Source organism: Excalfactoria chinensis, chromosome Z, assembly GCF_039878825.1.
Source record: "Excalfactoria chinensis isolate bCotChi1 chromosome Z, bCotChi1.hap2, whole genome shotgun sequence".
Taxonomy (NCBI): Eukaryota; Metazoa; Chordata; class Aves; order Galliformes; family Phasianidae; genus Excalfactoria; species Excalfactoria chinensis.
This window is the reverse complement of record NC_092857.1, coordinates 66,128,034-66,154,603: the sequence shown is the minus strand read 5'-3', so window position 1 is coordinate 66,154,603 and position 26,570 is coordinate 66,128,034. Positions and strand designations below refer to the sequence as shown.

The 26,570-nt window shown below is 44.2% G+C and overlaps 1 protein-coding gene across 1 annotated transcript in view; it reads left to right on the top strand.

Annotated features, from left to right (window-relative positions):
* The first annotated feature begins 7 nt into the window (after nt 1-7).
* The window catches only part of MUSK (muscle associated receptor tyrosine kinase), a 44,627-nt gene continuing 18,064 nt past the window's right edge, over nt 8-26,570 (top strand). Inside the window, exons 1-8 of the mRNA XM_072360052.1 lie at nt 8-86; nt 3,527-3,653; nt 6,765-6,916; nt 7,698-7,825; nt 8,313-8,454; nt 21,880-22,004; nt 24,981-25,140; nt 25,744-25,750. Coding sequence (XP_072216153.1) covers nt 8-86; nt 3,527-3,653; nt 6,765-6,916; nt 7,698-7,825; nt 8,313-8,454; nt 21,880-22,004; nt 24,981-25,140; nt 25,744-25,750 — 920 coding nt within the window. The remainder of the gene's footprint in view (nt 87-3,526; nt 3,654-6,764; nt 6,917-7,697; nt 7,826-8,312; nt 8,455-21,879; nt 22,005-24,980; nt 25,141-25,743; nt 25,751-26,570) is intronic.

Here is a 26,570-nt window from a genome sequence, read left to right as displayed (position 1 = left end):
ACCAGAGATGAGAGACCTGCTGGTGGTGCCCCTGGGGCACATCCTCACCCTTGCTGCCCTCAGCCTGGCTGAGACACTTCAGAAAGGTTTGCTGGAAAGGCTCTGCTTGAACCGGGTGTTTCATAAAGGGGAAGGCATCTCTAGCAACAGTGGGGAGGACAGCAAGACTGGCATTAGCAATTGCATGAAAATCTACTGCTTTTGAGTCTGTCTGTTGAGTAGATGCTTGGTTGCTGTTGTGAGGGATGGTGAGAATAGGTAGTATCTAGGAGGAGGGGTAGCAGTGAATCTGGTTGCATTGGGAAGAGGAAGGCTTTGGGTTCAGCCTGGGTGGGATGGACATGTCCTGTCACAGAGCTTGCTGCTGAGCACAGGGCCAGCACTGTTGTACCTGTGGGGATACACGGCTTAAAGACAGCACTCTGAGATCTGCGTAGCATGTATATGTGGCTACAAATGTCCAACATGTCTGCTACGTGAAGTAGAGAGTCGCTGCCTTGACTTCCTCTCTTGCATGCGTGCATACATTCAGCAAATGCATGAACTGAAAAATTATCTGCTCATAAAAGTCCCCTATGTGCCAACATAAATACTGGTGTTCAGGATTTACCATCCAGTAAAGCTATGGACAAGGGGCTTTATTCCACAGCGATTATCAGGAGGCATTCAGGGCTATGCAGCTTCAGGGATTTAAAAAAAAAAACCAACAAGATAAACTTATAAACTTCAAGGAGGAGTCCAGGAGTCAGCAGATAGGCCAGCATTGCTGCTCTCACGCATTAGAAATGGAACTCAGGTTGGCCTCAAAATGGGGAAAGAATACATGATTTTTGTGATTTAAGTCAAAATGTCAACTTTTTATGATGGCTGTAGCATAAATTGTTGAACCCCACTCTGTTTCAAAGTGATGATAGGATGGAACTGGGCGGACAAGAGGATCAGTGAGGAATGAGACTGCCTCTTAGCTTGGTAGCATAGTACAATGAGGAGATGATGGGCATCTACTCTTCAAACATAGTGGGTAGGTGCATTACCCACACCTAAATGGCCTGGTAGCTTCTGGTGGGTGGGTGCAGCATGGGGTTTGTCTTTCCCATGGGCCCCGTGACTGCCATTGGATCATTTTGCTATCTTGGGAAACTACAGCTGACATCCACAAAAATGGCACCAGAGTGGATTTGCAGATGTGCAGCTTAATTGATTTTCAGTGTTACCTAATCCCATAGGGTTAACTAAAAATGTCAGAGAGCCCCATTGCATGCACATGATACCATTTCTTTGTACTGATAAATACGTATTGTAATGTTTTGTTTTGTTTTGTTTTGTTTTCTGCATTAAAATCTGCTAATAAAGGCATCATAAGTTTTGGCTGCTTTCCTGAGAAAGCTTGGAATGATGCTGATACCTTAGCTTTTTGGATGGCCTTTGTAAGGAGGCACCATCTCAGTCATTTTGGGGCTCTCTCACCAAGCATTGACAAAATGGCGGCGCGCTCCATTACTTCCTACATCCTGAAGGTAGGCCACATCTTAGGCCTGTGTTCCCTCAGTGAAAGGAGTACTGCCTTCATCCTCCCCACTGCCCCTGCATTTGATTTTAGAATGGGAAAAAAAAAGAGCAAACAAGAGAATTACGCAGTGCTGTTGTCATTGAGGTCATTCTTTGAGGCTGTAGAGCTTAAGGAGATAGGTGTACAAAATTCCCTCTCTGTTCTAACCATAAGTGAAGTATGGCCAGTTTGGACAGGATTCCCCATGAGGAGGGAGTAGCATTCTATTCCAAGAGTTGTGTGTTTGCTGTCAGGAGATGCCAGGGGGACAACATTGCTAAAAGTAATGGTGTCATACGTAAAATTAAGGAGAGACAGTGAAAGTACTTATCTGTTGCTAATGAATTGACTCACTACATAAAACTGACAGGTTTACTTGGCTGAGAGAACAGTACCCTCATTGTACGTACAGCAAATCTATCTTTATTATACACCATGATGCTATTTTCATTGTGACAATGCAATTACAAAACTGGCTGCTTTGAACTGTTTTTACTGCAAATATTACATTTCTGAGGATTAAAAAAGCATCATCCCAGAGATCGAGGCATGTGGACAACAGCAATAAAAACGTACAGTATAAAATTGGATAATAAAACTCTATTTCAGTGAGTCTTAATTCCATCAAAACCTCATAAACTCTGTCACGAAAAGACGGCGTCTCCTTTGAGGCAGACAGGATAACCATCAGTAGAAGTTATTCTCCTAGGTCAGCTGCTAGTAGCAGGGAAATTTAGGCTTTCTGAAAATTTTCCACTTGGTTTCACTGAAATGTGATTCATCTGAGGATGCCATGTGGATGATTATTTCTATTTAGCACGACCTGGAGTGACCCTATAAATGGAATCCTGATACACTTTGAATTGGTCATCTCAAGAACAAATCTGATGCAGATGTGTTTTAATTAGCATTTAATAATATAATATTTAGCACTACCCTTACTGTATTTTAAAGTTTTACTTTCTATATAAATACATCAATTACCAGCTATGGAATATGAAGTCATATAATTCAGAAATTATACTGAGGCAAGTTTGTGCTAACGACATTATAAGGTGTCAGGGTGTCTTTGTAAAACTGGTGGTGAAAGTCCATTCTTTCTTGCCTTACTTTCATTCCAACTGAACTCTAGTGACATTCTAGTTTTTACCCTTTTGTAAATTAAAAAAGCATTAGTGTAAATGCCTTCTATTATTAGCAGTTTCTTATGCTGGAGTACCTTTTAGTTTCTTAGGAGGAGGTGAGAATTTGTTGGTGTTTTTTGGCATGTAGCTAAATCTCATTGTACTGAGGAGAGTTAGCAGATAAAGCACGGGAAGGATTTTCCTGTGGAAAAAGAGTTTGCCAGGTACTGCAGCAGGAAGTAAGGAACAGGAAGACTGATGCATCTGCTGAACATTTACAAGGTAGTGTTTCAGGAACATGGCATGAAGCTAGTTCATCTCAGCATAGCTCTCAATTAAATGCAGCCCAGCAAATATTGGATGTATGTCCCACGCTGCCATACAGTTGAAGTCATTCATGTGCCTTGGGATGCAAAGGCTGCAATGATTTCACAAGGCATGTCCTTTCAAACACTTCCTAGAGACTTTTGCCAAGGTGAAGGAAAATGTTTCTAAAGATACATTCAAATGATATGTGATCACAAGTCTGCGACAGAAGTGTCGGACACAGGCACTGCACTTTTAACCCGGTGCTACTTGGTTAGAAAAGGTGAGGAAAAGAGAGGGTGGACACCAGTCACATCACAAGTGTGGAAGAGCTGGCGGGCCTTTAAGAGCCTCATTTTGGTAAAAATTAGCCTTGTGTAACGGATTGATCTGTCTTGTGCCCAGTGGAGAGAGCAGAGGGGAGAATGTGTGAAGAACCTCAGTGGCAGCAAAGAGCCACAGGGTGACTTTCAGTGGCGTGACTTTTTTGGCCACCACTCTCCAGTGAGCACTGGAATCTTTTCATGCTTTCTCTCTCTTTGTGCAGCCCCCTTTATCAGCACTCCTTTGGAAACTGTGGATGCACTGGTGGAGGATGTTGCCAAATTCGTGTGTGTGGTGCAGTCATACCCAGAGCCGGAGATCACGTGGACGCGCAACAGCATTCCCATCAGGTAGGGAGCCTCCTTAGCGTACTTGGGGCCTCATTCCACTACAGCCAGGGCTTTCCTTCACAGTAAAGGTGTGACATCTGGAAGCATCAAATGGGTCTGAAATGAGGAACAGGGAGTGTGGCTGTAATTGCATGTGAATCTGTGTTCCTTAAGGAGTGGTAGGAGCACTCTGGGGGCTGCTTGGATATGTGGTTGGCCACAACAGAAATAGAAATCTGCTATCAATACTCAGGGCAGGGAGTGCAACCTCTTGCCGTGCTACGTGCTTTCTTAAGTAAATGCGGGAAGCCATTTTCTTGGTCATTTTCTTGTTTTCAGTCTATCTATGTTGGTAACAGTAGTGTGTGGCCTTGAATCTTTGAATCTTATTCTATTATGTTAGAAGAATCTATCCTTTACGGCTTCACACACTGAGCTTGGAGACAGCTGGTTTCTGCTATGAGTAATGCAAAGAATTTGCTCTATGGCTACAAATATGCAATTCTCACTCTGTGCCCCAGTTCACTCCTTGACAGAGGAGTGTGATGTTGTATATTTGAACAGTACTTCACCAGATCTGCTGAATGTCTGCGCTATGCTTAGAAACTTTGTGAGGAAGGGGTTGCAACAAGCCATTCCTGTTCACTTCTGCACCTGATGGTAGGTGATTTATGTGTCTTGCTCTCTGTTGTATGTTAAAGATGAAGGATCAAAGTGCCTCTGAAAATGCAAGCTTGGGACCATGCCACGGAAGTGACAGCCATTATTAGAACCCCACTGCTGTAGACAGGTTCTTGCAAAGTAAACTCTATCCAGTCATCCAAATCTGAAATCACATCATATCTACTGGATGCCTTCACATTGGTTTTGCTTTCTTGTTTGCTCTTAATGACTGTCTCTGTAATGGAAAGCTACAGAATCTTCTCTATATAGCACAGCTGGAATCTCCATGTTAGGCAGATTTTCTCCTTCAGCATAGTTTCTGCTTCTGGGATTGAAGAACAAGGACACCTGTGATCTGCTGGCTCAGAAGGCTCTGGACAAGGCAACAGCAGGAAGAGGTCTTACTGCTAGGAAATCAGTTTTAGAATGAGAAAAAATACATATCTACATTTAAGCATGCTTGCCTTCAGAAATCACATTTATCACCTGCAGAAGAATCTGATCAAAAACCTTCTAACTCTCTTACTGCCTTTGATGTGGGGCAGAGGTCTGATTTTCTGTGGATGTTATTTCCAGATCAGGCCCTTTCTCCTAAGTCCTTTCCCGTTCATGACACCATCCTTGAGAGTCAAATCTGGCAGAGGAAGTCATTCATGTTGGACCACGGAGATTACATGCTTTTTTTTTTTTTTATCTAAAAGCTATCCCACTGTTTCTGAGACACGATGCCTTCCCCACAGTGTTGATGAAAAATGGAAATTTTGATCCAAAAAGATCTATCTGTGAGGTTGCAGAGCTCAGCTGCTTTGTTAACAATTTTATTCTAACTGAAACTCCATCCTGAAGCAAAAGTAGCAACAACTACACCACTTTCTCAGATCTGTGCCGATGTTCACAATCAGTGCTAGTGGATACAAAAGCTGAGACCAGCGGCAGGGAAATAGGCAAGTTGAAAATATCTCTGTTACTTTCCAAGAACATGGATTAAAGTATTTGCACAATAGAAATGAATCAGATCGTGGGCTTCTTTTCTGAACAAAAGTATATTTATGTGTGTGTCGGACTTCAAAGGGGCCAGCTAATGCAAGCAATAAATATTGGTTATTTTGTTTACAAAATTTTCTTCTGTTGCCAAGGTCAAAGTACCGTGAACAGACAGCTAAGCTAACCTTCAAAACAAAGCAGTATGTAAACATGAAGCTTCAATGGGAAAAGTGCCAGGAAGGAGGCTACTGTCAGCATTATTCTTCTGGAAGATCCTCTATGTATTCTTTTTAGTGTCAAAAACCTGTGCAAGTAGAGTGGTGTGTCCTGGACTGAGCTGAACTTTTAAAACCATGAATGGCACAGTCAGACTGTGCAGTGACTGCAGCATGTATTTCAGCAGCCCACTAAGGCTTCAGGGATTTGTGGCAGATTGGGAGACAGTCCTCCAGTCAGATCCATTTTGCTACCACTTGTTGGAGTGAACTGCATGGTAACATGGAAGCCAAAGAGGGAGAAAACTATGAAATGTTCTGCAAATCATCCTTTAAGACTTTACCATATTTTCCAACTTTGCAAACAAAATCAGAGAGCAACCCTCTGCTTTCTCACTGTTTGCACTCCTCCGTCTCTCTAACACGCACATGCACACAACGTTCTTTCATTTACAAGTGGTCTCTGCTCTATGGACTTCTCTGCAAGATCCTGTACCTTTGTTGCTCTGACTCTGTGGCTTTTCTGGATTTATCTGAGGTCTCTAGGTTAATTCCTGCTGTCATTAAACTGTAGCTAACCTTACATCCTCAAGGATTTGGATGTTTCTTTTTTTCCCCAGTGTTTCTTTTTGCAAACCTTCTTCCCCTCCCCTCCCCCCTCCCCCCAGTAAAAATAACACTTCCTTAGTTCCACATAAATAAGCAAAACCACACCTGGATTCAGTCACAAAAATGTTTGGCTTTTGGTTGTATTTTTTTCTATTAACAAACAATAAAAATATTTCCAGTAAATTATACCTTTTGTTGAAAGGGGGTAGGGGGGGAAAGTCTGAATAAAGTTTCTTTAAAAAGCTTCAGCCAAAGGTATTTCTTGTGTAGGCAACCCTTCCCTTGCACTGGTGATTATACCCAAAACAAGACCCAGCTGCATTAAGGCTACTGGTGCTCTTGCCTGTCATTGGATGGACAGAATGGCAGATGCCAGCATCTGCTGGATGCAGCATTGCAACTATGCCAGTGGCCATCGAGATCTGCATAGTCTGGATGATCTATAGCTGCACTAGATGTAGTCTTTTCCAACCTTATCAATTCTGTGATTAGTAGTTCTTTGGTTTAGTGAGGCCCAAACTGAACCTTAAGGACCATATTGATGTTTTCAGTCCCTTATCTCCAGATGTTGAAAATAAGAAGAAAAGCCAATTGACTTTTACAGTGCAGTCTCCAGTGTATACAATCACAGTCTTCTCACCACCTGTGCTGTGCCCCACAGGCTGTTTGACACCCGGTACAGCATACAGAGGAATGGGCAGCTCCTGACCATCCTGAGTGTGGAGGACAGTGACGACGGGGTGTACTGCTGCACGGCTGACAACGGGGTTGGTGCAGCTGCACAGAGCTGCGGGGCTCTGCAAGTCAAAATGCGTAAGTGGGAAAGCAGAGATCTCAGCTCCACAGTTGCCCTCAGGTTGGAGCCAGCACATGGGGATGTTTTTCTGTTGGCTCAGAGATGCACCGTGGAAGGAAACTTAGATCCCCCAAAATGGTGAGCTGAAGATCCTTTTTCCTGCCAGCGAGTGCAGGCTAAGTTATGTCTTGTCTTTGGGCAAAAGGAGTTCAAATTTGCCCCACATTACCTTTAAAGGAGTTAGAATAATTTAATTAAAAAAACAAACAAACAAACAATTTTTTCTTTAAGAATTCTTTATCATTTTTACTGACACGATCACAAATCTTTCAGTTAGGGCTATTAATTGTGGTTACGTGCCCTTCTTGTTGAGCTAGAGACGAGGCTGAATCAGTTAAAAACCAATTCTCTCCAGATCTGAACTTTCACACTAGGCATCATTTATGCAAAAACAGAATGTCAAAACCTGGAATGCAAACATTCTTCAGTGCTGGAAATGCTCTTATCTGGATCTGGACTTCAGCCCAGGACTCACTTCAGATGGCTGTCAAACTCCACTCCTGAAAACAAAAGGCCCACGCAAGGTAGCAGTTTTTGTGTCCATAAACTGCAACTTTGCTGCACTAAGGAAAGGTTTTACTTTCCATGGTAACTCACGACCTACCAAGGATCCATCTTTCAGCTACGACAATGCAAAGAAAAAGCAGCAGGGGATTTTGTTGGATGACTCTGATCTTGTCCTGTTCTTTTATCTTTTACCTTCAGTTCAAGTTTAAATTTTGCCTTTTCAAATTTTAGGACCCAAAATAACCCGACCACCTGTAAATGTGGAAATCATAGAAGGTTTAAAGGCTGTTCTTCCATGCACTACAATGGGGAATCCAAAACCTTCTGTTTCATGGATCAAAGGAGAAACGGTAGTAAAGGTGAATAGAGAATTAAATTTCACTATTGCCATTAGCTATTGCTTTTTGCTGAAGTTACTGCGATTAAATATTAACATCACTTACAGCATTTCCGAGTTCTTCTTTTTAGGAAGAAAGTATTTAGAAAAACCTTGGCTGATGCTTACATTCACAATAATTTCTGTTTGTTGAAGATTCACATTTCGTTTATTACTAATAAGCATGGCTAAATGCTACAAAATACAGTTGTCAGTCTCTCACAACCCAGGGTGCCACTTGGCTAACACTGAGGGCCCTTTTCAAGCTGTAATTCACTGACCTGCAGAAATAAAGGTGGATGAGTGTGTTGTGACAGTACTGGAAAGGAAGATCTGAGCCCAGATTCTTTAGCTACAGGGCAGCAGAAATGAGTTCTACGCATGTAAGCCCAAACTCTGCAATAGAACATTTGTTGCTGCTTATATGCAGGATGTACACAAAACACTCACCTTGGGCCTTCCTCTGGCAGGAGAATGCACGCATCGCTGTTCTTGATTCGGGGAATCTGAGGATCCACAATGTTCAGAGAGAAGATGCAGGACAGTATCGATGTGTAGCCAAAAACAGCCTGGGCAGTGCCTATTCAAAACCTGCAACTGTGGTCGTGGAAGGTGAGTTGTCCTTGCATCAGGGTCCAGCTCTATCCACTGACCTTACAGGCCTACAGAGCTAACTTGGGTTAACATGGAGTACCAGTTTGATGTTGGCAAAAATATCCTACGGTGGCCAAGAGGCAGGGGAAGGGAAAGGAAGGGAAACTAGGGTGAGAAACAGGATTTCTGACCTCATTAATGCTCAGTGTTTGTTGATGGGGAAGGGGTCATTGTCCACAGCTGCTGTGGCTCTGGTGGGAGCCTGAATAGGAACTGATTCTCCCTTCCGAATGACATGTTCCAAGATGTCAGCTTGTTTCATGTTTGGAAGCCCCAGTACACTGTGGGCTGTGCTTTGACTTGTGGAGACAGACAAGTAGGAAGCTTATGGCTTTGGAAACTGTAAAGAGGCTGGTTGGAAGCAGCTGCAGCACATCATTTTGTAGTGTTACGTGTACATCCTTCCCTTTTCCCTTTGATTTTCCATCTGAATTGGTTGATTCTTCAGCTAGACAGAGCTGTTCTCTTTGAGGACTTGCACATTTTCTGCCCACTAAACCCAACACCGTTTTGATTTTTCAGTTTCTGGTCTTTATGTGTTCTGTGTCCTTCTTTTATTTACAGAAGGTGTTTGCTTTCTGGTATAAATCATAGCCAGTTTCCCAGTGCTGAGAACAGTGGGCTGCAGGGGCACCCAGATGTAGGCAATGAAGCATTCAGTGTTCCTGGACCCTAAAAGAGAGTCTGGGTTAAGCAAGGTTATGCAAAGCCAGAAGAGGGATGGATGACACAGCAGAAGAGCTCACATTTGTTTTGTACTCAGAACTGAACAATCTGTACAGCAAAATGTAGAGAAGGGCATCTGTTTGTCCAATTTTCAGAAGGTTGTTGAGGTTACACTTAGTCTATCAGAGGTTATTGAGGGTACAGTCCTATTTCTAAAAGGACCATTGACTGTCTTCTGGGAGGAGGTCGTATGTATTATATTCCTACAAATTACTGTAGGATTGCTGTTTTCTTAAAAAATACAACCATTTTCTTTCCCCCCCCCCCCTTTTTTTTCTCTTTTTTTTTCTTTTTTTTTTTTTTTTTCCCCTAATAATAATTTTTACTTGTGCAGACTTAAGGATGTTAGAAATTCCTTACATAGTTTTAAAACAGGAAGGCAGCTATTTCTAATCTAGGTTCAGAGCTGTGCAGCTCCTGATGAGGCAAGGCAAATATCTGGCTGAACAGAGTCATCTGAGTCTGGGTTATTCTTTGTCCTTGCTGCTGATGGAGCAGCCCAAGGCTCACCAAGAGCTGGCTGAGGCAGGCACTCAGTGCAGTGCTTGCAGACCTCCCTGGTGCATGCAAACAGCCTCAGACACTGGGGTTTTATTTCTCAGACCTACCAGAGCATTTGGGAACCTAAAAATGGGCCGGAACTGCACCAACATCTGGGCTGTTAAGGCTGATACCTTCTTTTGTCCCTGTCTCCAGAATTACACAGCTGAATGTTAATTCAGGGAATAGCAAATTTATCTACAAATACACTGCTTGCAAAGGAGAGTCTGTGTATGCTCTTTTTAAAAGCAGAAAGATTAGCTCTTAATTAATCAATGGGAGCTCAGTGCTCCTGCACAACCTATCCCTTCATATTCCCTTAATGTGTTGTGTGAACAAAGTGATGCTGTTCTTCAGGCTCGCCTTGGTTTTTCTGGTAGGACACCCATATAATACGCCTTGTTTCAGGCTGCCTCCCAAGCTAGTCTGATGAATGTTTGTTTTACTTTTTTGGCTCCCAAAATCCAAAGGTAATAATCCTGGCTGCAGCTTGCTGTGTACACAGATCCCTTCCCCTCCCAGTATTTTAGATCAGCTCTCATGAATATTTAACATACAGATGAACGCATGTACCTGTATATGCATGCATGTTCGTGCTCCTCCTATAGCCTCGCTCACTCAAGTTATTGTTATTTTTAGTGTTCCTACCCCCTCAGTGCTAACAAGTTAAGATAGGTCCAAGTCAATAGTAATCTAAAGCTAGAAAACTGCACTTTAGACTGCCTTCTCTGAGCATTCATTGGAGCTCTGTGTTCAGAAAATTCATGCAAACATGCTGTTCGCTGATTCTCTGCAATGACACAACACTGTTTTTCCTTAAAACTTGGTGCTGCCACTCGCTGAAGTTACCACCAGGCACAGTGTGGCTTAATAAAATAAAATCACTAGGCATGGCCATGAATATTTAATCCTGAAGCAGATGCCCATTCAGAAGGCAGTGCAAATATTTATGCCTAGCTAAATCGAGATCAGGCGGGTCCTGATTTCTGAATGAGGTTTCTAATTTTCTGTCGCATTTTATAATGGCTTTGACGCTAGTCCTGCAATTAGTTCAAAGCATGGAGGCATCCAGCTTTTGCAGGACTGCAAGCAGACACGCTCCTTTACACAGGCACCTCAAAAAAAGAAAAGAAAATAGAAAACAAACAAACAAAAAAGGCTGCTCTTTTGCTCCAAAGCTTATGTTATGAAGTTGTGAACCCTAATCTGTTAATGAGCCTTAATACCCAGAACTGGGTCTGGATTTTAATTGGAAGTGTTGAAAAAGTCTGTCCATCCAGATTGTGTTTTTTTCCTCCTTTGCTCCAAGTTCAAGGCAGGCCCATGTGCATTTGTATAAGTGATGGTGCATGGTTGAATATTAAGTAAAATTTCTTCTAAAGAGTGTTTGGGCCCTGGAACAGGCTGCCCGTGGAGGTGCTGAAGTCACTGCCTCTGGAGATGTTCAGGAGATGTGTGGATGTAGTACTAAAGGACATGATTAGTGGGCAGGGTGTGGATGGGTTGGGTTGGACTTGATGATCTTAGTGGTCTTTTCCAATCTTAATGATTCCATGATTCTATGAAATATTTTCTCCTTTCGAAAAAGCACAATCTATTAGGGACAGAAATATGGTCACCATGGAGCTGGCTGCTGGCAGCAGGGAGCAGGCAGGGGATAGAGAACAGGTGAAGCCTTCTGTACACTGCCCTGCAAAGACCAAGAAGTGAACAGTGGCCCCTTTGCCGATCCTGCTAAAGTTAGCAAGTGAGGATGGCTTCCAGTTACCCACATGCATCCAGTGGTGGCTATGTCCATTCAGTGGTACTATGTCCATTGAGACAGATGAACAATATTATCCTGCTTGCCAAGAAATGTGGTTTAACTTTCCTGATGATGGCATTTCTGAACAGTTTTGTATTCATTTCCTATCTTAATGATTTTGCTTACTAGCAGTTTGATCACGACATCATCAGTTTTGAATATTCTGCTAACCTTATAAGAATGTTCCTATACACTGTGAAGTAGTGGCTTGCCAAGGTATTAATCAACATCTATACAGATTTTCTGTTGATTGTTATACCAAGGCACAAAGTGAATCTGTGGCTCAAAGACTCCTGGATGAATGCAAGATGCAGGGCTCTGGGAGAAGTTTTTACTTGCTTATGTGATTTGCAGTTCCTGCATATATTCAAAGGGGAAACCTTATTGGCAAGATGTTGGCTAAGGAGCTGCATCTGGTTTTACCTGAAGATCACTGCTTTGGAAATATATAGAAGGGCTATTGTCTTCAGTAACATTGAGAGGTACCCTGAAGTGCAAATATTCCCAGTGGTGTCAGTGAAAGCTGGAGGCCAGGTACAGGCTCTTGGACTGTGCTGAGGACGTGTTTCTTGGCCCCAATCTGCACATTTGAAATCTGTGGGGTTTGCATGCTCCGCAACAATAGTGAGATGTCCAGGGTTTTTCCCTTCATGCAGCATGCAGCCCTTTGTGTAACACAAATTGCAGAACGGGAGGAATCTTCAGTTTTCCTTGGCATTTGCTGTAGCACTGACCCAATGCCATTAATAGGACCAGTCCAAAAAAGCTATACATAAACTGATCAGGTTCAGCTTATGGGTTTACTGCCCTTGGCAGTCCCCATGGCTTGACTTGTGTAACAATAGCAATATAAAAAGTATACCAAATTCCTGCATCAAGTAAGAAACTTGTATTGCAAAACAGCAGGAAAACAATTCATTTTGTGGCGTCTTACAGGCTTCCTCACCTGATCTGGGTTCTGCATTCTGGCAGAGTTTTTTGTTCTGTTTTGGAGGATGCTTCCTGCTCACTCTTGGAGAAGCAAAGTGCCACCTCATGAATAGGTAGAGCAGCCTTCTGTCCCATATGGTCTCCATTCTTCAAAACAAAAAGTTTGAAGAAAAAAAAAAAGTTGAAAATTGACCACAAATTACATAGAGCTTAGAAGCAACAGATGTTCATTGAGGAGGTGTAAGAATATAAACCACATGCTTCTGAAACAGAATAATTTATTTCTACAGCACCAAGTGTAGAAAAGACCATTTTCTGTAATGAATGGTGTAATTGCTATTAACACGTACAAAGGGTTGAGATAAATCATTTACTAACAGAATTCAGGGTCAAAAGCCCTTTGGAGATGTGTCCTTCCACTCCACCAGCAGCATGTGTGAGTTCTGTGCTGTAGGAAGATGGTGTTGGTTGTTCAATTTGCTTTTTAGCATAAAAAAATAGATATATTCTTCTCCTGAAGATGAACAACAGTCATGTTGTGTCTTTTTCTATGTGTTGCACCCAGTCACTGAAACTTCCACAGTTCTCTGTTTGCCCAGTGACACATTTTTAGTTTGCTATCCCAAATAACAAAGAGTGATAAACAAGGTGCAATTTAAATAAAGGTGTAAATTGAAAGGGAAAAAATACACAAATGGATGGCTGTGTATTGAGTTCGATGCACCTCCATCTTGTGATTTACATGAAGCTGAACCTGATCTCCAGCCTGTGGCACCAGGGAGTTGTGGAACTCAGGATTTTTGGAGCATATTATGTGATAAGCCTTGGGTTTGAAGTCATCACTGTACAAAAACAAGTCTGGAAATCAGCAATCATAAATCTGATGGGAAAGAAAGAAACAAAAGAATTAGCTAGGACAAGTGCTGGAAGATCCAGTGCTCTCATCGAGACACTAACTGGATCCTCCAGGGATTTCGTAACATGTTTGGATCAAATCTTCCTTACAGTTTCCTGTTGGCTAAACACAGGCATTGATTGTGAGCTGCTGATCCTTTATCCAGACTGTTTCATTCATCCCTCTGTTGAAATGCTCCTACTTGGCTTCCTCCTCTGCCACAATATGTGGACAGCACAGAAATGAAACAAATCATAACAAGAGTAGAGACAATGCTCCTCGTGCTACTCTGACTGAGATGTTTGTTTTTGCGTGCCAGCACTGGTAGATAGAAGTCTTTTCCTGCCCACAGTTTGCTGCTTATTACTAGCTACTAAAATAATACCCTGCCACAGGCCACAAAAATGTTCCCCTATAAGCCACTTGTGAGAGCCGCCTCAGCCTTAAAAATAGGAGAGTCTTCTTTGGAGAATAGTCCCTTCGAAGAAGAGGATCTACCAGTGTATGAGTAGATTCAGTCTAGATTTTTAACATTTTTTAGATTGTTCTGTACCATTGGAGACAGTGTGGGGACAGCAGGCTAAAGGACAGCAGAAAACAGTGCCTTAGCTGTTTGGTTAACTACTACTGGCTAATGACAGTAAGCATTACCTGTTTCATGAACCTCTTCTGATGGTCAGTATGGTTCTTTTCAACCCAGGCCATTCTGTGATTCTATGATTCTGGAGTCATGGGACAAGAAAGTCACACCATAATTCATGTTCACAAGGAAGAAAGTATGTATTTTAGTGTATCTGTCCATTTAGATGGACCATGTTCCAGAGACAGGTCTGATTTCAAATGAAACCTGCCTCCAAATGCACCATCCAGTAAGTTCTCTACAGTTTTGTGTTGTCACTTCTTTGCATGATGAAGCAGGAAAGGAAGGTACCAAGGGATCATGCTAACAGCCAGTCAGCACTGTAACCCTGACTCTTATGGCCATGCCCACATGTTGGCTACTGCCACGGTATCTGATTTTTTGTCTGTGCCGTCCCCCAAGGTAGAACACTTAGAGTGAGATAGAAATGGATCCCTTGCCAACAAGCAGACTGACAGCACAAGCCTGCTTTTTTGCACTTAAGCACCAGCCTCAGTTTCCTTTTCCTTCACCAACAGCGAACAGCATTTGGCCATGCCAGGGAGTGGTGCAGCTGCATGAGCCTGCAGGCAGTGTCCTGTGGCAGTAAGCGGAGTAGAATGAAGGTTGCTGTGAAAAATTGCATAGGGCTTGGGGGCAGAGAGCACTGCAGGGAAAGAAAACAGAGCTGAGCTTGCCTGTAATTACACCAGTGTAATTGACTGTTCTCAGCAGGGTGGCAAAGGGCAGAACTGAAACCCCAGAATATCTCATTAAATCTCCTCCTGCCTACTGAAGTAACCGTCATCATCCTGAGGTTCTCAGATGGTGCAGATACGTGTATAGCCCTAATTACAGGGCAATGGGGCCAGCCACAGGAGGAAGAAAACAGTCCCAGACCTCCTGGGAAGCAATGCACAGACATTCAGTGTGTCCTGCAGTGGTGTGGCATGGGCACAAGTTGCTTCCCAGTGCCTTGAAGTACCTCCCAGTTCCTCCCTGTGCCTCTGGCTGATGACTTTCTGTGCTGATTAGGTGCAAGGCAGGGCTCCTAGCAGCAGTTCTTTAATGGACTTCCGAGCTTGCTTCTTCTTTCTGAAAATAAATAAATACATAAAAATCCCCTCTCTTCTAACAAGGAGCTTGGAAAGGCACACAAAACGTATATGATTTTTTCATGTAATCGCAAGAATTGTGACTCCCTCTAGACTACATTGGGTAGCTGGGTGTGCTTCCTTTGCAACAACAAAGAGAATCGTGGACAGACAATATCCGTAGCTATGAGGCTAAGGGGGCCATAGCAAGCCTAGATGGCTGTCCCAGATGACTGCCTTTTCAAAATGAGAAACTGATATACAGATGAACATATGGAAAGTGAGGTTTTCCAAGCAATACGGAAATTTTATACAACCTCTTTAAACATGCACTTTGGTAAGGTACCTTTGGGCCCATATCCTTTTCTCTCAAGGCTATTGCCCCTGATTTCCCAGTGACCTCTCCCACCTTTCTTATTCATGAAACCCTGTGGCAGATGAATAATGTACTCTTTTTGTCACTGTAACTGCTCTCCCAAATGTTACACTGCTAGATCTTGTTCTAGTACTAGCAGCAGTTCTGTTGTCACACAGTATTTCTAGGGTAACTACGCAATGAAAGAGCCTGCTTTATGCTGCTGTACAAGACCAGCCCTTGCACAACTCCAAAGCTGAAAAGGACACCTCAAATTAGAAGCTGAGAATAAGGTCATAGAATCATACAATCATAGAATCACAAGGTTGGAAAGGACCTACAAGGTCATCTAGTCTAACCGTCCTCCCATTACCGTAGCTATAGAAAACCACTAAACCAAATCTTGTAGCTCCTCATCCAGATGCCCCTTGAACACTGCCAGGGACAGCGACTCCACCACCTCCCTGGGCAGCCATTCCAGTGCCTGACCACCCTCTGAGAGAAAAAGTTCCTTCTTGTGTCCAATCTAAACCTAAAGGTGGTGAGATTAACCTGCATTATGATGGGCTGGCAGAGTTTTCAGAACTGAAAACCAACCAACCAGAATAAAGAGAGATCATGAATATCATAGATATGGTGAGGAGGAAACACCATTTGCAGTTGCCACTGCAGGCAGCACTTTGAAACAGACAAAAGGAAGTACTGCACATCTATAAGGCTAGCACTGACATGCAAAGAATCTTCTTATTCATTTCCTTGGGAAGTAACTTGAACATGTTATCCTCACTTGTCCTTGAATCTGGCGTTTGCTCTGTATATAGAAACGAACAGTCGTACAGAACAGGTTTTATATAGTTACACAGGATATAAGCTATCTATTTACATTTTACTCCTGATTATTATAGCTTTGCATTTTTGCAGGATCTGCTTTAGGATTCCAGAGCCATCTACAAACCATGTAAAGCTTGAGAAGTTCCTGTGCCGACCTGTGCATTTAGCTTTGAGGGAGACCTTCTGCTGAAGCAAAATGTCCCACTAGCCATAAATCTTGGAGCTCATCCTAGAACAAGATTACCTTGGAAAGCTGTTGCCCAGTTAGAAAAACTTGCTTTGATATTAGACACCAGAGAATATGAAGGCATACACTTCATGATGGAGATGATGTGATTTCCTTCACCTCCCTTCCATGCAGACCTTGGATTGTCCTGGCTGTCATCTGACAGGGTTGTTGTACAGCCTCGGGCCCAAGGTTGTTAGTATATACTGCTGTGCTGTGCATTTCTGGACAGAAGGTCTTAGACCCAAGGAAAGCCCCAGACCTCTCAAATCATGTATCAGGAGGCAGAAGGGCTTTGGAGATTGTGAGATTCATAGGAAATGCTGAGAATTCAAATCTGGTTCTCCTTCCAGATTAGCATGATAACCAGCAGAGGGGCACTGGTACCAGGGGACAGGCTGATGAAGGAACACTTGCCCACGGCTCTCTGCAAAGTCCTTGTCTGGGGCCAATGCTTAGTAGCCCTGTTCCTTGACTAATAGTACAGAGCTTGTGTACATTCTCTACAACATCTGATTTTTTTTTTTTTCCCTTTGGATAATCTATATGTGCATTGTTCTCTGGCAATAAGCATGCTTGGATGAGGGTTAAATAGAAACAGGCAAAATTTTGATAGAGATAAGTTGTCTCCTACCAACTTTGCCTGTGGCAATTTGCTCCTTTGTGATTACTTGGTTGGCTTGCCAAAAGTTAAATTCTCCATTTCTGATGAGAGTTATTCAAAGTAAAATTGACCTCACAGTTATCTCAAGGTTTAATCATTGCCCAATGCACTTAGGGAGTGTCTGTGAGCAGCAAGCAAGGTACATCATGAGCTGCTCCTGCATGGAGGTATGCACTGAGCTGTGCACACAGCCTGCCTCTGGATCTGCTGGTGGTGCTTGCTAAAGAACCTGTTCTCTGATCCCTAGTCCAGCCCCACCATGCCAGCTGCTGCGCCTGTGCTTGGCTTGCTCAGCCTGGGGCTCAGTGTGCTGCTAGCTGTGCACACATGCTCATTATTGGGCCAGATGTGTGGTGGGTTTTGAGGGCTGCTATCCAGAAATTATTGGGATTTTACAGGGATTAATTTTAAATGTCAGAAAATACAAGTGCTTCAGCTTTCTGTGTATTTATGGATGTATTTTCAGACCTCCCCTCATGTCTCACTGCTGGGAAGGAAACCATAGCTCCTCTGCTTAGCTCTTCTCCTTGGCTGCCTGGTTTAGGTTTGTCAGGATGAATGAATGGATGTGAAAGGAGTAAATCTGGATGGGGATTTGCATGGTTGGACTTCTTACTGGCAAAGTCTGCAAACACATTGGCAGAAGTTTATGGTCCTTCAGAGCATATAGGTGGCAAGCATAAATGATTTCATGCAGATTTGCAAGTGAAGTCCCAGCCTGGAGAACTGCTCTGTTGAGGAGCCATATAAATCTGTCATGCTTCAGGTACCAAAGAGCTACCAAAACACTGTGAAACATGAATTAAGAAATGCTTAGAGGCTAGTTACCAACTGCTTGTACATGACTAGTGCAGAGAGCAAAGGCTTTACCAAGGTGTTTGTACTGGGGGGGTTCCTGAGACAATGTGTACTGTACCAGTTCTTCCAGCAGCGCAGAGCACCACTTTCCCAACACACAGTGGTTACCGTCACCCACTGCATTGTGCAAGTTAGCTGGCAGAAACTTCCAGCATGTAATTGCCACACTGATCCAGAAGGCTGCTTTCCATGATAAAAGGAGAACTACCAGGGAAGTGGGGAAGGCATGGAGAAGCAGGTCTTGGTCATGTATTCAGCCAGGCTGAGACAGGGAGGGAGCTAGCACCCACTGCTGCTTTGTGGTTTCTGACAGAGTGAGTTCTCTGCAGTCCTGTCTCAGTTTGGACTATCAGACACCTCCTACAGTATACCAGCACCAGCAGCAAGCTCCTGAAGAGTGAACTTGTGTCCAGATTCACCAACTGGCTGAATTCACATGCACTGGCTGTGTTCTCTTGGAAGCCATGGCTCAACAAACACCAGTGGAGGTGTGGAGAGAGCTCCACCTCAGACCCATGCTTGACAGAGCTTAATGCACCAGAGCCAGCAATGGGACTTGCAAAACTCACCCACTATGGGTGTCCTGATCTGATGGGGCTGAGGCTGATGTTTTCTGTTGGCTGTGGGGCTCTGAGCATAGCTTGGCCCTTCTCTGAATGCCACAGCCCACCAGAGCTGCAGCTGGGTGCCAGCAGCCCGATCCAGCCAGCTTTCATGGAAAAACAGGCCTGAGCAGGACAGCAGGATCAGGCCAAAATCTCCTGGAAATGATAGGCAGCTTAGCCAAAGGCAGAGGGAGGGTGAAGTCACCTGGAAAGAGTTAGCTGCTCAAACCAGGGGGACACTGCTTTAATCTTTTTATAGCACAAAAAATTTTGTGACTGGGTTAAAGCCCTACTGTTTGGACTGGATGATGTTACCTAATTCTCAGAAATGAGAGCAGCTGGCCGTGGTACAGATGCCTCCTAGCAAGCCCCACGGCTTGCAGCACATCATTTAGCAGGACTGTAAAAGAAAGGACATTTATTAGGGGGCTTGGGAGTGAAACTGAGCATGCTGGCTGGACTTTGAACTGGCAAGGTTTCCTTTCCAGCTCCTCTGAGTGAGGCACTCTGTTGCATTTTCTGCTGAAATATAAAGTAAATAAATAGAGCTCTCTTCTCCCACCCTGCTCACCCCTCCAAGGACACTGTGAGGATCCTGATAGCTTGTGATGATACTGCCAAATGAGGGAAGGTCCTGGTAAAGCCCATGTTTGGGAGGATCTGGACAAAGAGGACCTGTAGTGGAGGTGTCAGAAAACACCTGACTGCTGGGGATTTTCACTCTGAGGTAAAATGAGAACAAAACCATGTTGTAAGCCCAGCAAACAGTGTGAATATTACAAACATTTATTGCCATTTCTTGTTCCTTTCTGCCTTTTTCTACCCCTGCCTCCTGGTTGCTTAGCTCAGCACCATCAGGGTCTTTGATTCTTTCTCCCCTTCTTCCATTTCATCACAATGGAAAAAATAAGAAAAAGGCATGGGCTGGGTTTCTCCCTTTAGCTCCAGGTTAGATTTCATCACTAATGCCACTGCCAGCATGGACATCAAGCTTGCTCTGGTGGCCTTCCCCCTTCTTTCACTGCTGGAGTGTGACCCTAGATACTAGCGCACAGCCTGCCCTGATGAGCAGCCAACACCAGAAATACAGGAATACATATCTGTCACTTTGTTTTTTCTCCCCCCCATATTTGGTAGATTAGGCTAGAATAGCCTGACAAATTGCCTTTGCTGTGCTTAAGCCAACAGAGCCATAGCTGCTGCAGCAAGAATTGTGCTCAGAGCACACCGGGGAACCAGAGGAACTGATGTCAGATTTCTGGCCTTCCCAGAGGCATTTGGGGCACTTGATCTTGCTCCCCATGCATTTTTCTCCTGCCTGAAGGTTCCATACAGATTTTGAGAGCAGTGGGTGAAAGGGAATGGCACAAGTGCCTGTGTCTGACAGTGGCAAATGTAATGCTGTTAATTTGTTGCTCTGGCATCCACAAGGCTGGATCAGAGCAGCAAGGTTGCTGTGTGGGCAGGATCCCTGTAGCATGCTGCACAAGTAATGGCGGCATGAGAAAAGCCTGAAGGGCTGTATTCTGGCTTTGGCATTTGAAGTGCTGGTTTCAGCAGGAGCCATGCATACATAGTTGCTACTAGAGGACAGTTTAGTATTTCTCCAAAAGAAGTTTGAAAGTAATAATGAGCTTGGCTTACAGTGTTCAGGGTGGAATTCACAACCACCTGATGCTAATGACCTGGAACAAAACCTTAGGCAAAAGCTTAATTTCACTTCTTACTCTTCAAAGTAGTCTCTGGCCAGGCACTATGGCTCTGCTCCAGTACTGGGGCTGTGTCCCACGCCAGTCCCTGTGAGCAGCATTCATGGGGTGCTGCTCAGGGTACGTGGAGGAACCAGGAGTTCAACACGTGATCTCCTGCCCCATCACTCAAACAGTGCTGAATTAAATCCCTGCCCAGGATTCCACTGAATGGTTGTGCTTGAGTGGCAAAGTTTCTAGGAAATGCGTTCCTCTTGTGGCCTGTACATCTGTGAACAAAACTGTACTTTAGGGGCTCTGTTTACACAGAGTCCAGCCTTTGCACAGTCTCTTATCAAGAGAAACATTCAGTGTGTGTCAGGAGACAACTGTTGGTTGCTTGATTGCTCTGCTTGGGGTGTATACATCTGGAAAATGGGAGAAAATAGTGGTCAGTGACAAGAGGTGCAGTGGGGAAAAAGGATAGCAACAGACTGCAATGCAGTCAGATATTTTGATATGGGGATCTACGTGGATAGCTGAAGTGGAAAACAGAATATAATGCTTGCATAAGAATGCCAAGAGAAACTCCTCTACTTACTAAAATTTCTGATGGAGATTTTAAGTCATTGCTGTGCTGCCCAGAAGTTAGAGGGTGAGCATTACTCACAAAGCACGAGAAACTGGAGTAAGAAATGGCAGAGTTATCCATCCTGCTTCTGTACAGACATTCAGGCATCTCCACTGAAATTTTTGGGGCAGAACTCAGATGTTCCACATGGGAAATGACTCTCTTCTCTGCTTTCCTTTGTGCCGTCCAAATGCTGAAGCTGAAATACAGCTTGTGGAAGCTTGTCAGATCTGTGTTTTTGGATTAAATCACTTTTCAGCAAAAATTCTGTAAGATCTTCTTTTCACCAAAAAAAGTAAAACAATCCTTTCAGAAAGGGGAAGGCCTTGGCTCCAGACTGTCCACTAACCCCATTGCCATGGAAGAAGCAGTGGAGGTGAAAAGTGACTTCAAAACCTTCTTGCCCAGTGCAGACTGTTTCCCAAAACTTTTGCTGGCCTTGCCCCCATAGTTAAGTGATAGAAACTTACCACCCAGGCTCATCGTGGCATGGAAAATAATGGGGTTTGTGGCTCTCTGCAGTGAGTCCTAATTGCTGCAGTCACACTGATGAGCTTATCTGACCCCCAGCCTCTACCACCATGGCGGTCCCCTCAGTGTTTTCAAGTTGTAATATGCCTTCTATTCACTGCAAACCATCCAGGTCGTTTTTTGCATGTTACCTCCTGTGAACAAAGGTTGTGTATAGATTTCCAGAGCTAAAATTTTGGTTTGTAATGTGTGGAATATGACCACACTGCCTACCTCATTTCTTCTCCTTGTTCCTCTCATAAGACTGTTGCTCACCAGGACTCTGCTCACCTTTCTTTGAGAGGCTGTGGCCGGTTTGGAGATGTGCTGGGAGGAGAAACCCCTGTGTCAGACCAGCCTCAGCTGTTAGCACCCATTCAACCCAGTGCCTTTGTCTTCTCCCACAGTTTTTGCCAGAATCCTGAAGGCTCCTGAATCCCAAAACATCACCTTTGGCTCCATGGTGACACTGCGGTGCACAGCAGCAGGTGCTCCAGTCCCCACTGTCACCTGGCTGGAAAATGGGAAAGCTGTAAGTGCTGCTTTTCTGTCCCCAGTTCCTGTTTCTGCTTTTTGTAGTGCCTGCTGTTCAGTCACTCTGAGACAGTCTTGTGCTCAGTTCTATGAAATGCTCTGCCTTGTCTCCAGGCGTCACATGGGTTAATTGGGTAGGATCTGGAATGCCAGAGATGAAGGATGCTTGAGATGCTTGCAAGCTCCTCCTGGGCCAGGGTGTCTAGGAGGATTTAATGATGAGTTTAAGTATTTGTACAGCCAGCTTTCCTGGCCTTTGTCCTAATGTGATGACAGTAAAATGACAAAATGGCTTATTTGACAAAATCAAACAAGCAGAGGCAGTTAAATAGAGCAAACTTGTTTTGAGGCATAATATTCTGCAAGTACCAGGATTTGAAAGCCATCTGGTGTTCATAGGAATGTGATCTATGGATTATCCTGGACATCTAATGCAGGTGCCTCCTTTGCATTTACCCAATTTAGTGCCCGCCTATAAGCCACTGCAGTTCTCCTTAGCTGAAGAGCCCATTGACACCCAGCATAGCCCAGAAGCACAGCATCTCTCCAATAGGTGCAACACTGAATTCCATCCAGTGCCCTTTCTGACATGGATTTCCTCCAGCCTTCTCTTGTTTGTAATGGCCATGCTATATATTCTCCATGGTCTTCCAACAACTTTCATAAAGTTGTGTGGCCTGGAGCACAGTGCTGCAGAGGCAGCTGTGTGCATACCAGTGATTTGCCTCTTCTTTTTCTGACTGACTCTTCTGGTCCCTGGCTAGCCATGGGCATTCCCGTTGGCTTGCTTGTCAGAAATTTCTTACTTGAGGAGGCTAATCCTGTCCTGCTCCATACCTCTTCATCTATTACAATACGCCATTAAGGAGCTCAGGGTATTCTTCAGGCTGTCTCATCTTCTTTATCCCCACTAACACTTTTTGTATCCTCCAGTCTTATATAGTTATTTTCCAGATTAAAGCTATTGTAATATAGCTGTATTATATTCTAAGCTCTATTCTGTGCTCAGACTGGTAAGTGAGTCCCTGCCCTTGTGTCCATCCTCCATATTTCCATACTGGCCACTGCCATAGCCTCTGGATTAACAACGTACGTTATCCAAACCCTTTTTATCAACTCCTGCCAGTGACTATGAGGTCATGCTCCTGACTGTAGTTTTCAGAGCAGCTGAGGAAACAAGAAAGATGAGGTATTCAGTGGTGTCATTTCAGAAGGCTGATAAAGAGCAAGGTGTCTCAGAGCTTCAAGGGCCTATATTTTAGGACAGCCAGTTCTTCACCTTTCTTGCTGTCAGTGGCCTCTTGTGGGAGGAGGACCCTGCTATGCCAAAATCCCTTGGTGCATGACTCTTGTAGGGAGCTGTATGCTGGTTGATTTGTCACCGCTGGTAAAAGCATAGTTCCTGTTTTGTTAACTACATCATCTGACATGGAGCATTCTTCACTTCTTGGACCAAGCTGACCAAGCCGAGAAGAACAATCTCAGATATCCATGGTCAGGTTTCCTGATATGAGAGGCTTCTGCTGTGCAAAATCCCATGGAGGGTCCCAGGCTGGACCTGGGGCTCTGAGGGAATCTGTAGAAGAGCAGCAAATGGGATGAAGGCAGGGGAATTGTTTCAGATTGCAGCAGATACTGCCCAGTGCTGGCTAGGGCCTGGGAGGAAAAACTTGTAAAAATAAATCTGACCAGTGCTACAGTTAAAAAGAAACTCTTTAATCATGAAAAAAATATCCCGAGTTCTCATTCATATGAATTAACTTGACAGCATAATGCCAGAAAGTTTCCCTGCTCCCTGCTTTTGCAATCTGACCAGCCTGCCACGCATTTCTGTTGCAATATTTACAATACTTGTGTTAGTCTTGTGATTTAGTCATTTCTTCCCCTCGAAGTCTCCTTTCCATACATCTGAGTTGAGCTGGAGTGGGACAGAACAAATGCATGACTTTCTGTGTCTTCTTGTTGGAGGGAAAACAACGTGCTTCCTGAAGAAAGATACAACACTGATGTGTTCCTTCTTGCTTTTCAGTTATTACCAGAAATAACTTCGGAAGCAGACACAGGTCCCATTGAAACGTGTTTCCACTAGCTTCCACAGTGATCAGATTAGTCTGTCTCACCTCTGTTAGACGTGTAGATAGAGCACTTTGCTCAGATAGATCCAGACACACGGTTTTGCTGTCCTTAGGGCCAGGACATACCAGTGGAGCCCACAGATGGCCACTTTTCCCTTTGATGCTTCCTGCTGGTATGAAAAACAGAGTAGGCAGTGCTGCTTTATGCTGTTGGCATTGCAAAGCATGGTCCTGATGTGCTGTGTCTGATTTTAACGAGTGCCAAAGTTTCAGGAAAGGCTTGAAGATAAAATCAATTCTGTCTGGCCCAAATCAGCAGGCTCCAAGTTCGTTCACCTCAGAATTTCTCCCCTGGGGAAGGACCTGACCAATGTCACCACATCTGCTGCCACTTCAACATTTCCAGGCAGCAGGGAAGAAAATGTATGGGGTATCTACTATAGCATTGGATACAGAGTGTTTGCTTGCCTCACCACTGGTTTGTTGTGGCAGAGGCTGCATTAATCCAGAACCAATGAATTCATAGCTATTTTCCTTAAATCCAGGCTTGGATGCACAAAGCCATTTTGTGCTCCATTGTGTACATGAAGTCTTCCAGTAAAGTCCTTGTTGTAATTAGCCACGAAAAACTGAGATCTCTAGAACTGAAAACTGCAGAAGTACTGCTGAAGTGTGGACTAGGAGAAGTCTTGTACATTTGCTTTTGTCTGTGAAAGCTATGAAAACAGCAAAATAATGCCAGCAGCTCCAGCTCTTTGCCATTTTCATCTGCTTGCTGCATCCTTCTCTGCCAAGCTTGTTGCAAAGTGGTGAATCTATTTTTTTTTTTTCTTTGTTTCTTGGTTTGCTTACTTGCCTTTGTTGGAAATGTGACTGCAGTGGGCTTTTCTTTCCCATAGGTTTCTGCAGGGTCTGTAGCAGAAAGCGTGAAGGATAGAGTGGTTGACTCCAGGCTGCAGGTGTACGTCACACGACCCGGCCTATTCACTTGCCTCGCCACCAACAAACACAGCAAAACCTTTGGTGCTGCCAAAGCTGCTGCAACCATCAGTGTCTCAGGTATGCTAGGAAGGAAGGGGTCGTTAACATCTCACCCTTTCCTGCAGGCCTGGCTCTCCTACTGGGAAATGAGGTGGAGGAGGAGGGAAGGCCTTGGAGAGCTCATAGTTTGAAGGGGGCTAAATTTGAGTACCAGTGCCTTCCCCGCTGGGCTATTTCCTCATATATTCTTACACCCGGGAGACTGGCACAGCTGTTGCTTCCTGCATGCTTGGTGCTGTCTTGTACGTTGTGTCCCAGAAGCACTTGGTAAGTCCATCCATGCAGAGGAAGCCGTGGCTGCAGCCCAACTTTGGTGTCACCTAACAGCAAGGTGAAAATAGCTTTCCTCAGATCACAAGCTTCTCAGGGTCTGCATCTCTCCTACCACCCCATCTCTTGGTGGGAGAAAGAAAGGACAAGCAGGGGGAGCAGCTGCAGCCACCTGCCCTGTGAACGCAAGATACGGTCTGGTGGTTATGTAGGGTCCAAAGATTAAGGCAGATTTCCTACTATGTAAATCTTAGATACCACAAATGTGACAATGACAAATCAGTGATGTCTTTTCCATCTGTTCTTTCTTCTGACTCATCGCCATTGCTGGACTTGGTGCCTCCCTGGCAGAGTGGAGGTAAGGATGGGTTTTATGGCTGCCTGGGAATCCTGTGGGTCAGGGAGGGTAACAATGATGAACCAAAGGGATTTGGTGAATTTTCCCTAAATGAAAGGAGTAGGTTTCAGGACGCTATGCATGTGAGGGAGACTCTCTGGAGGGCACACTAGGATTCTTTATACCAGAGTGAACAGAGCCTGGTGCCTCTGCATTGAGCCACTAGTGGAGCACACATCACAATTATGTGCCCACAACTTGACTGGCATTATAAATTTACAGACAAAAGCCTAGCTGCATGTTAAGCTCCTGTCCACACAGAGCCAATAAATGTATTTTTGTTCAGTGATCACTAGAGTAAGGCAAAAAACATTTAGATAGTTGTTGGAAGCAAAGCAGTAAATGAGTAAAGCCACTTGTATATGCTCTTTTGCCAATTACTTTCTGGAGTGCTGAGCAATTAGTCTGAATGTTATTTTTAGGACCCCAGCGTATTCCTATGTGTGTTGTGGGTAAATCAGCCTGAAAGGTAAATGCAAGGGCTAGCTGAGACCTGACGGCTCTCAGAGTGAAGAGCAGAGCCTGAGGAAATGTAAGAAAATGTCTCAGTTAAGCTGCTGGCACACCCGGTTCAGGGCTTTTGCAAAACATTTGGAGACTCCAGCAATGATGGCAGACTTATGCCTTGCACCTTCACCTGTGTAGATGTGACAGGCACAAGAACTGTGATCCAGTGCTCAGCCTTTATAAGTGTTCTCGACATTTGGTGCACAAAGTCCCCTTTCTGTGATAAGGCACTGCAAGAAACACTGCTACTTCTGCAGACTGTCTCTACAGGTGG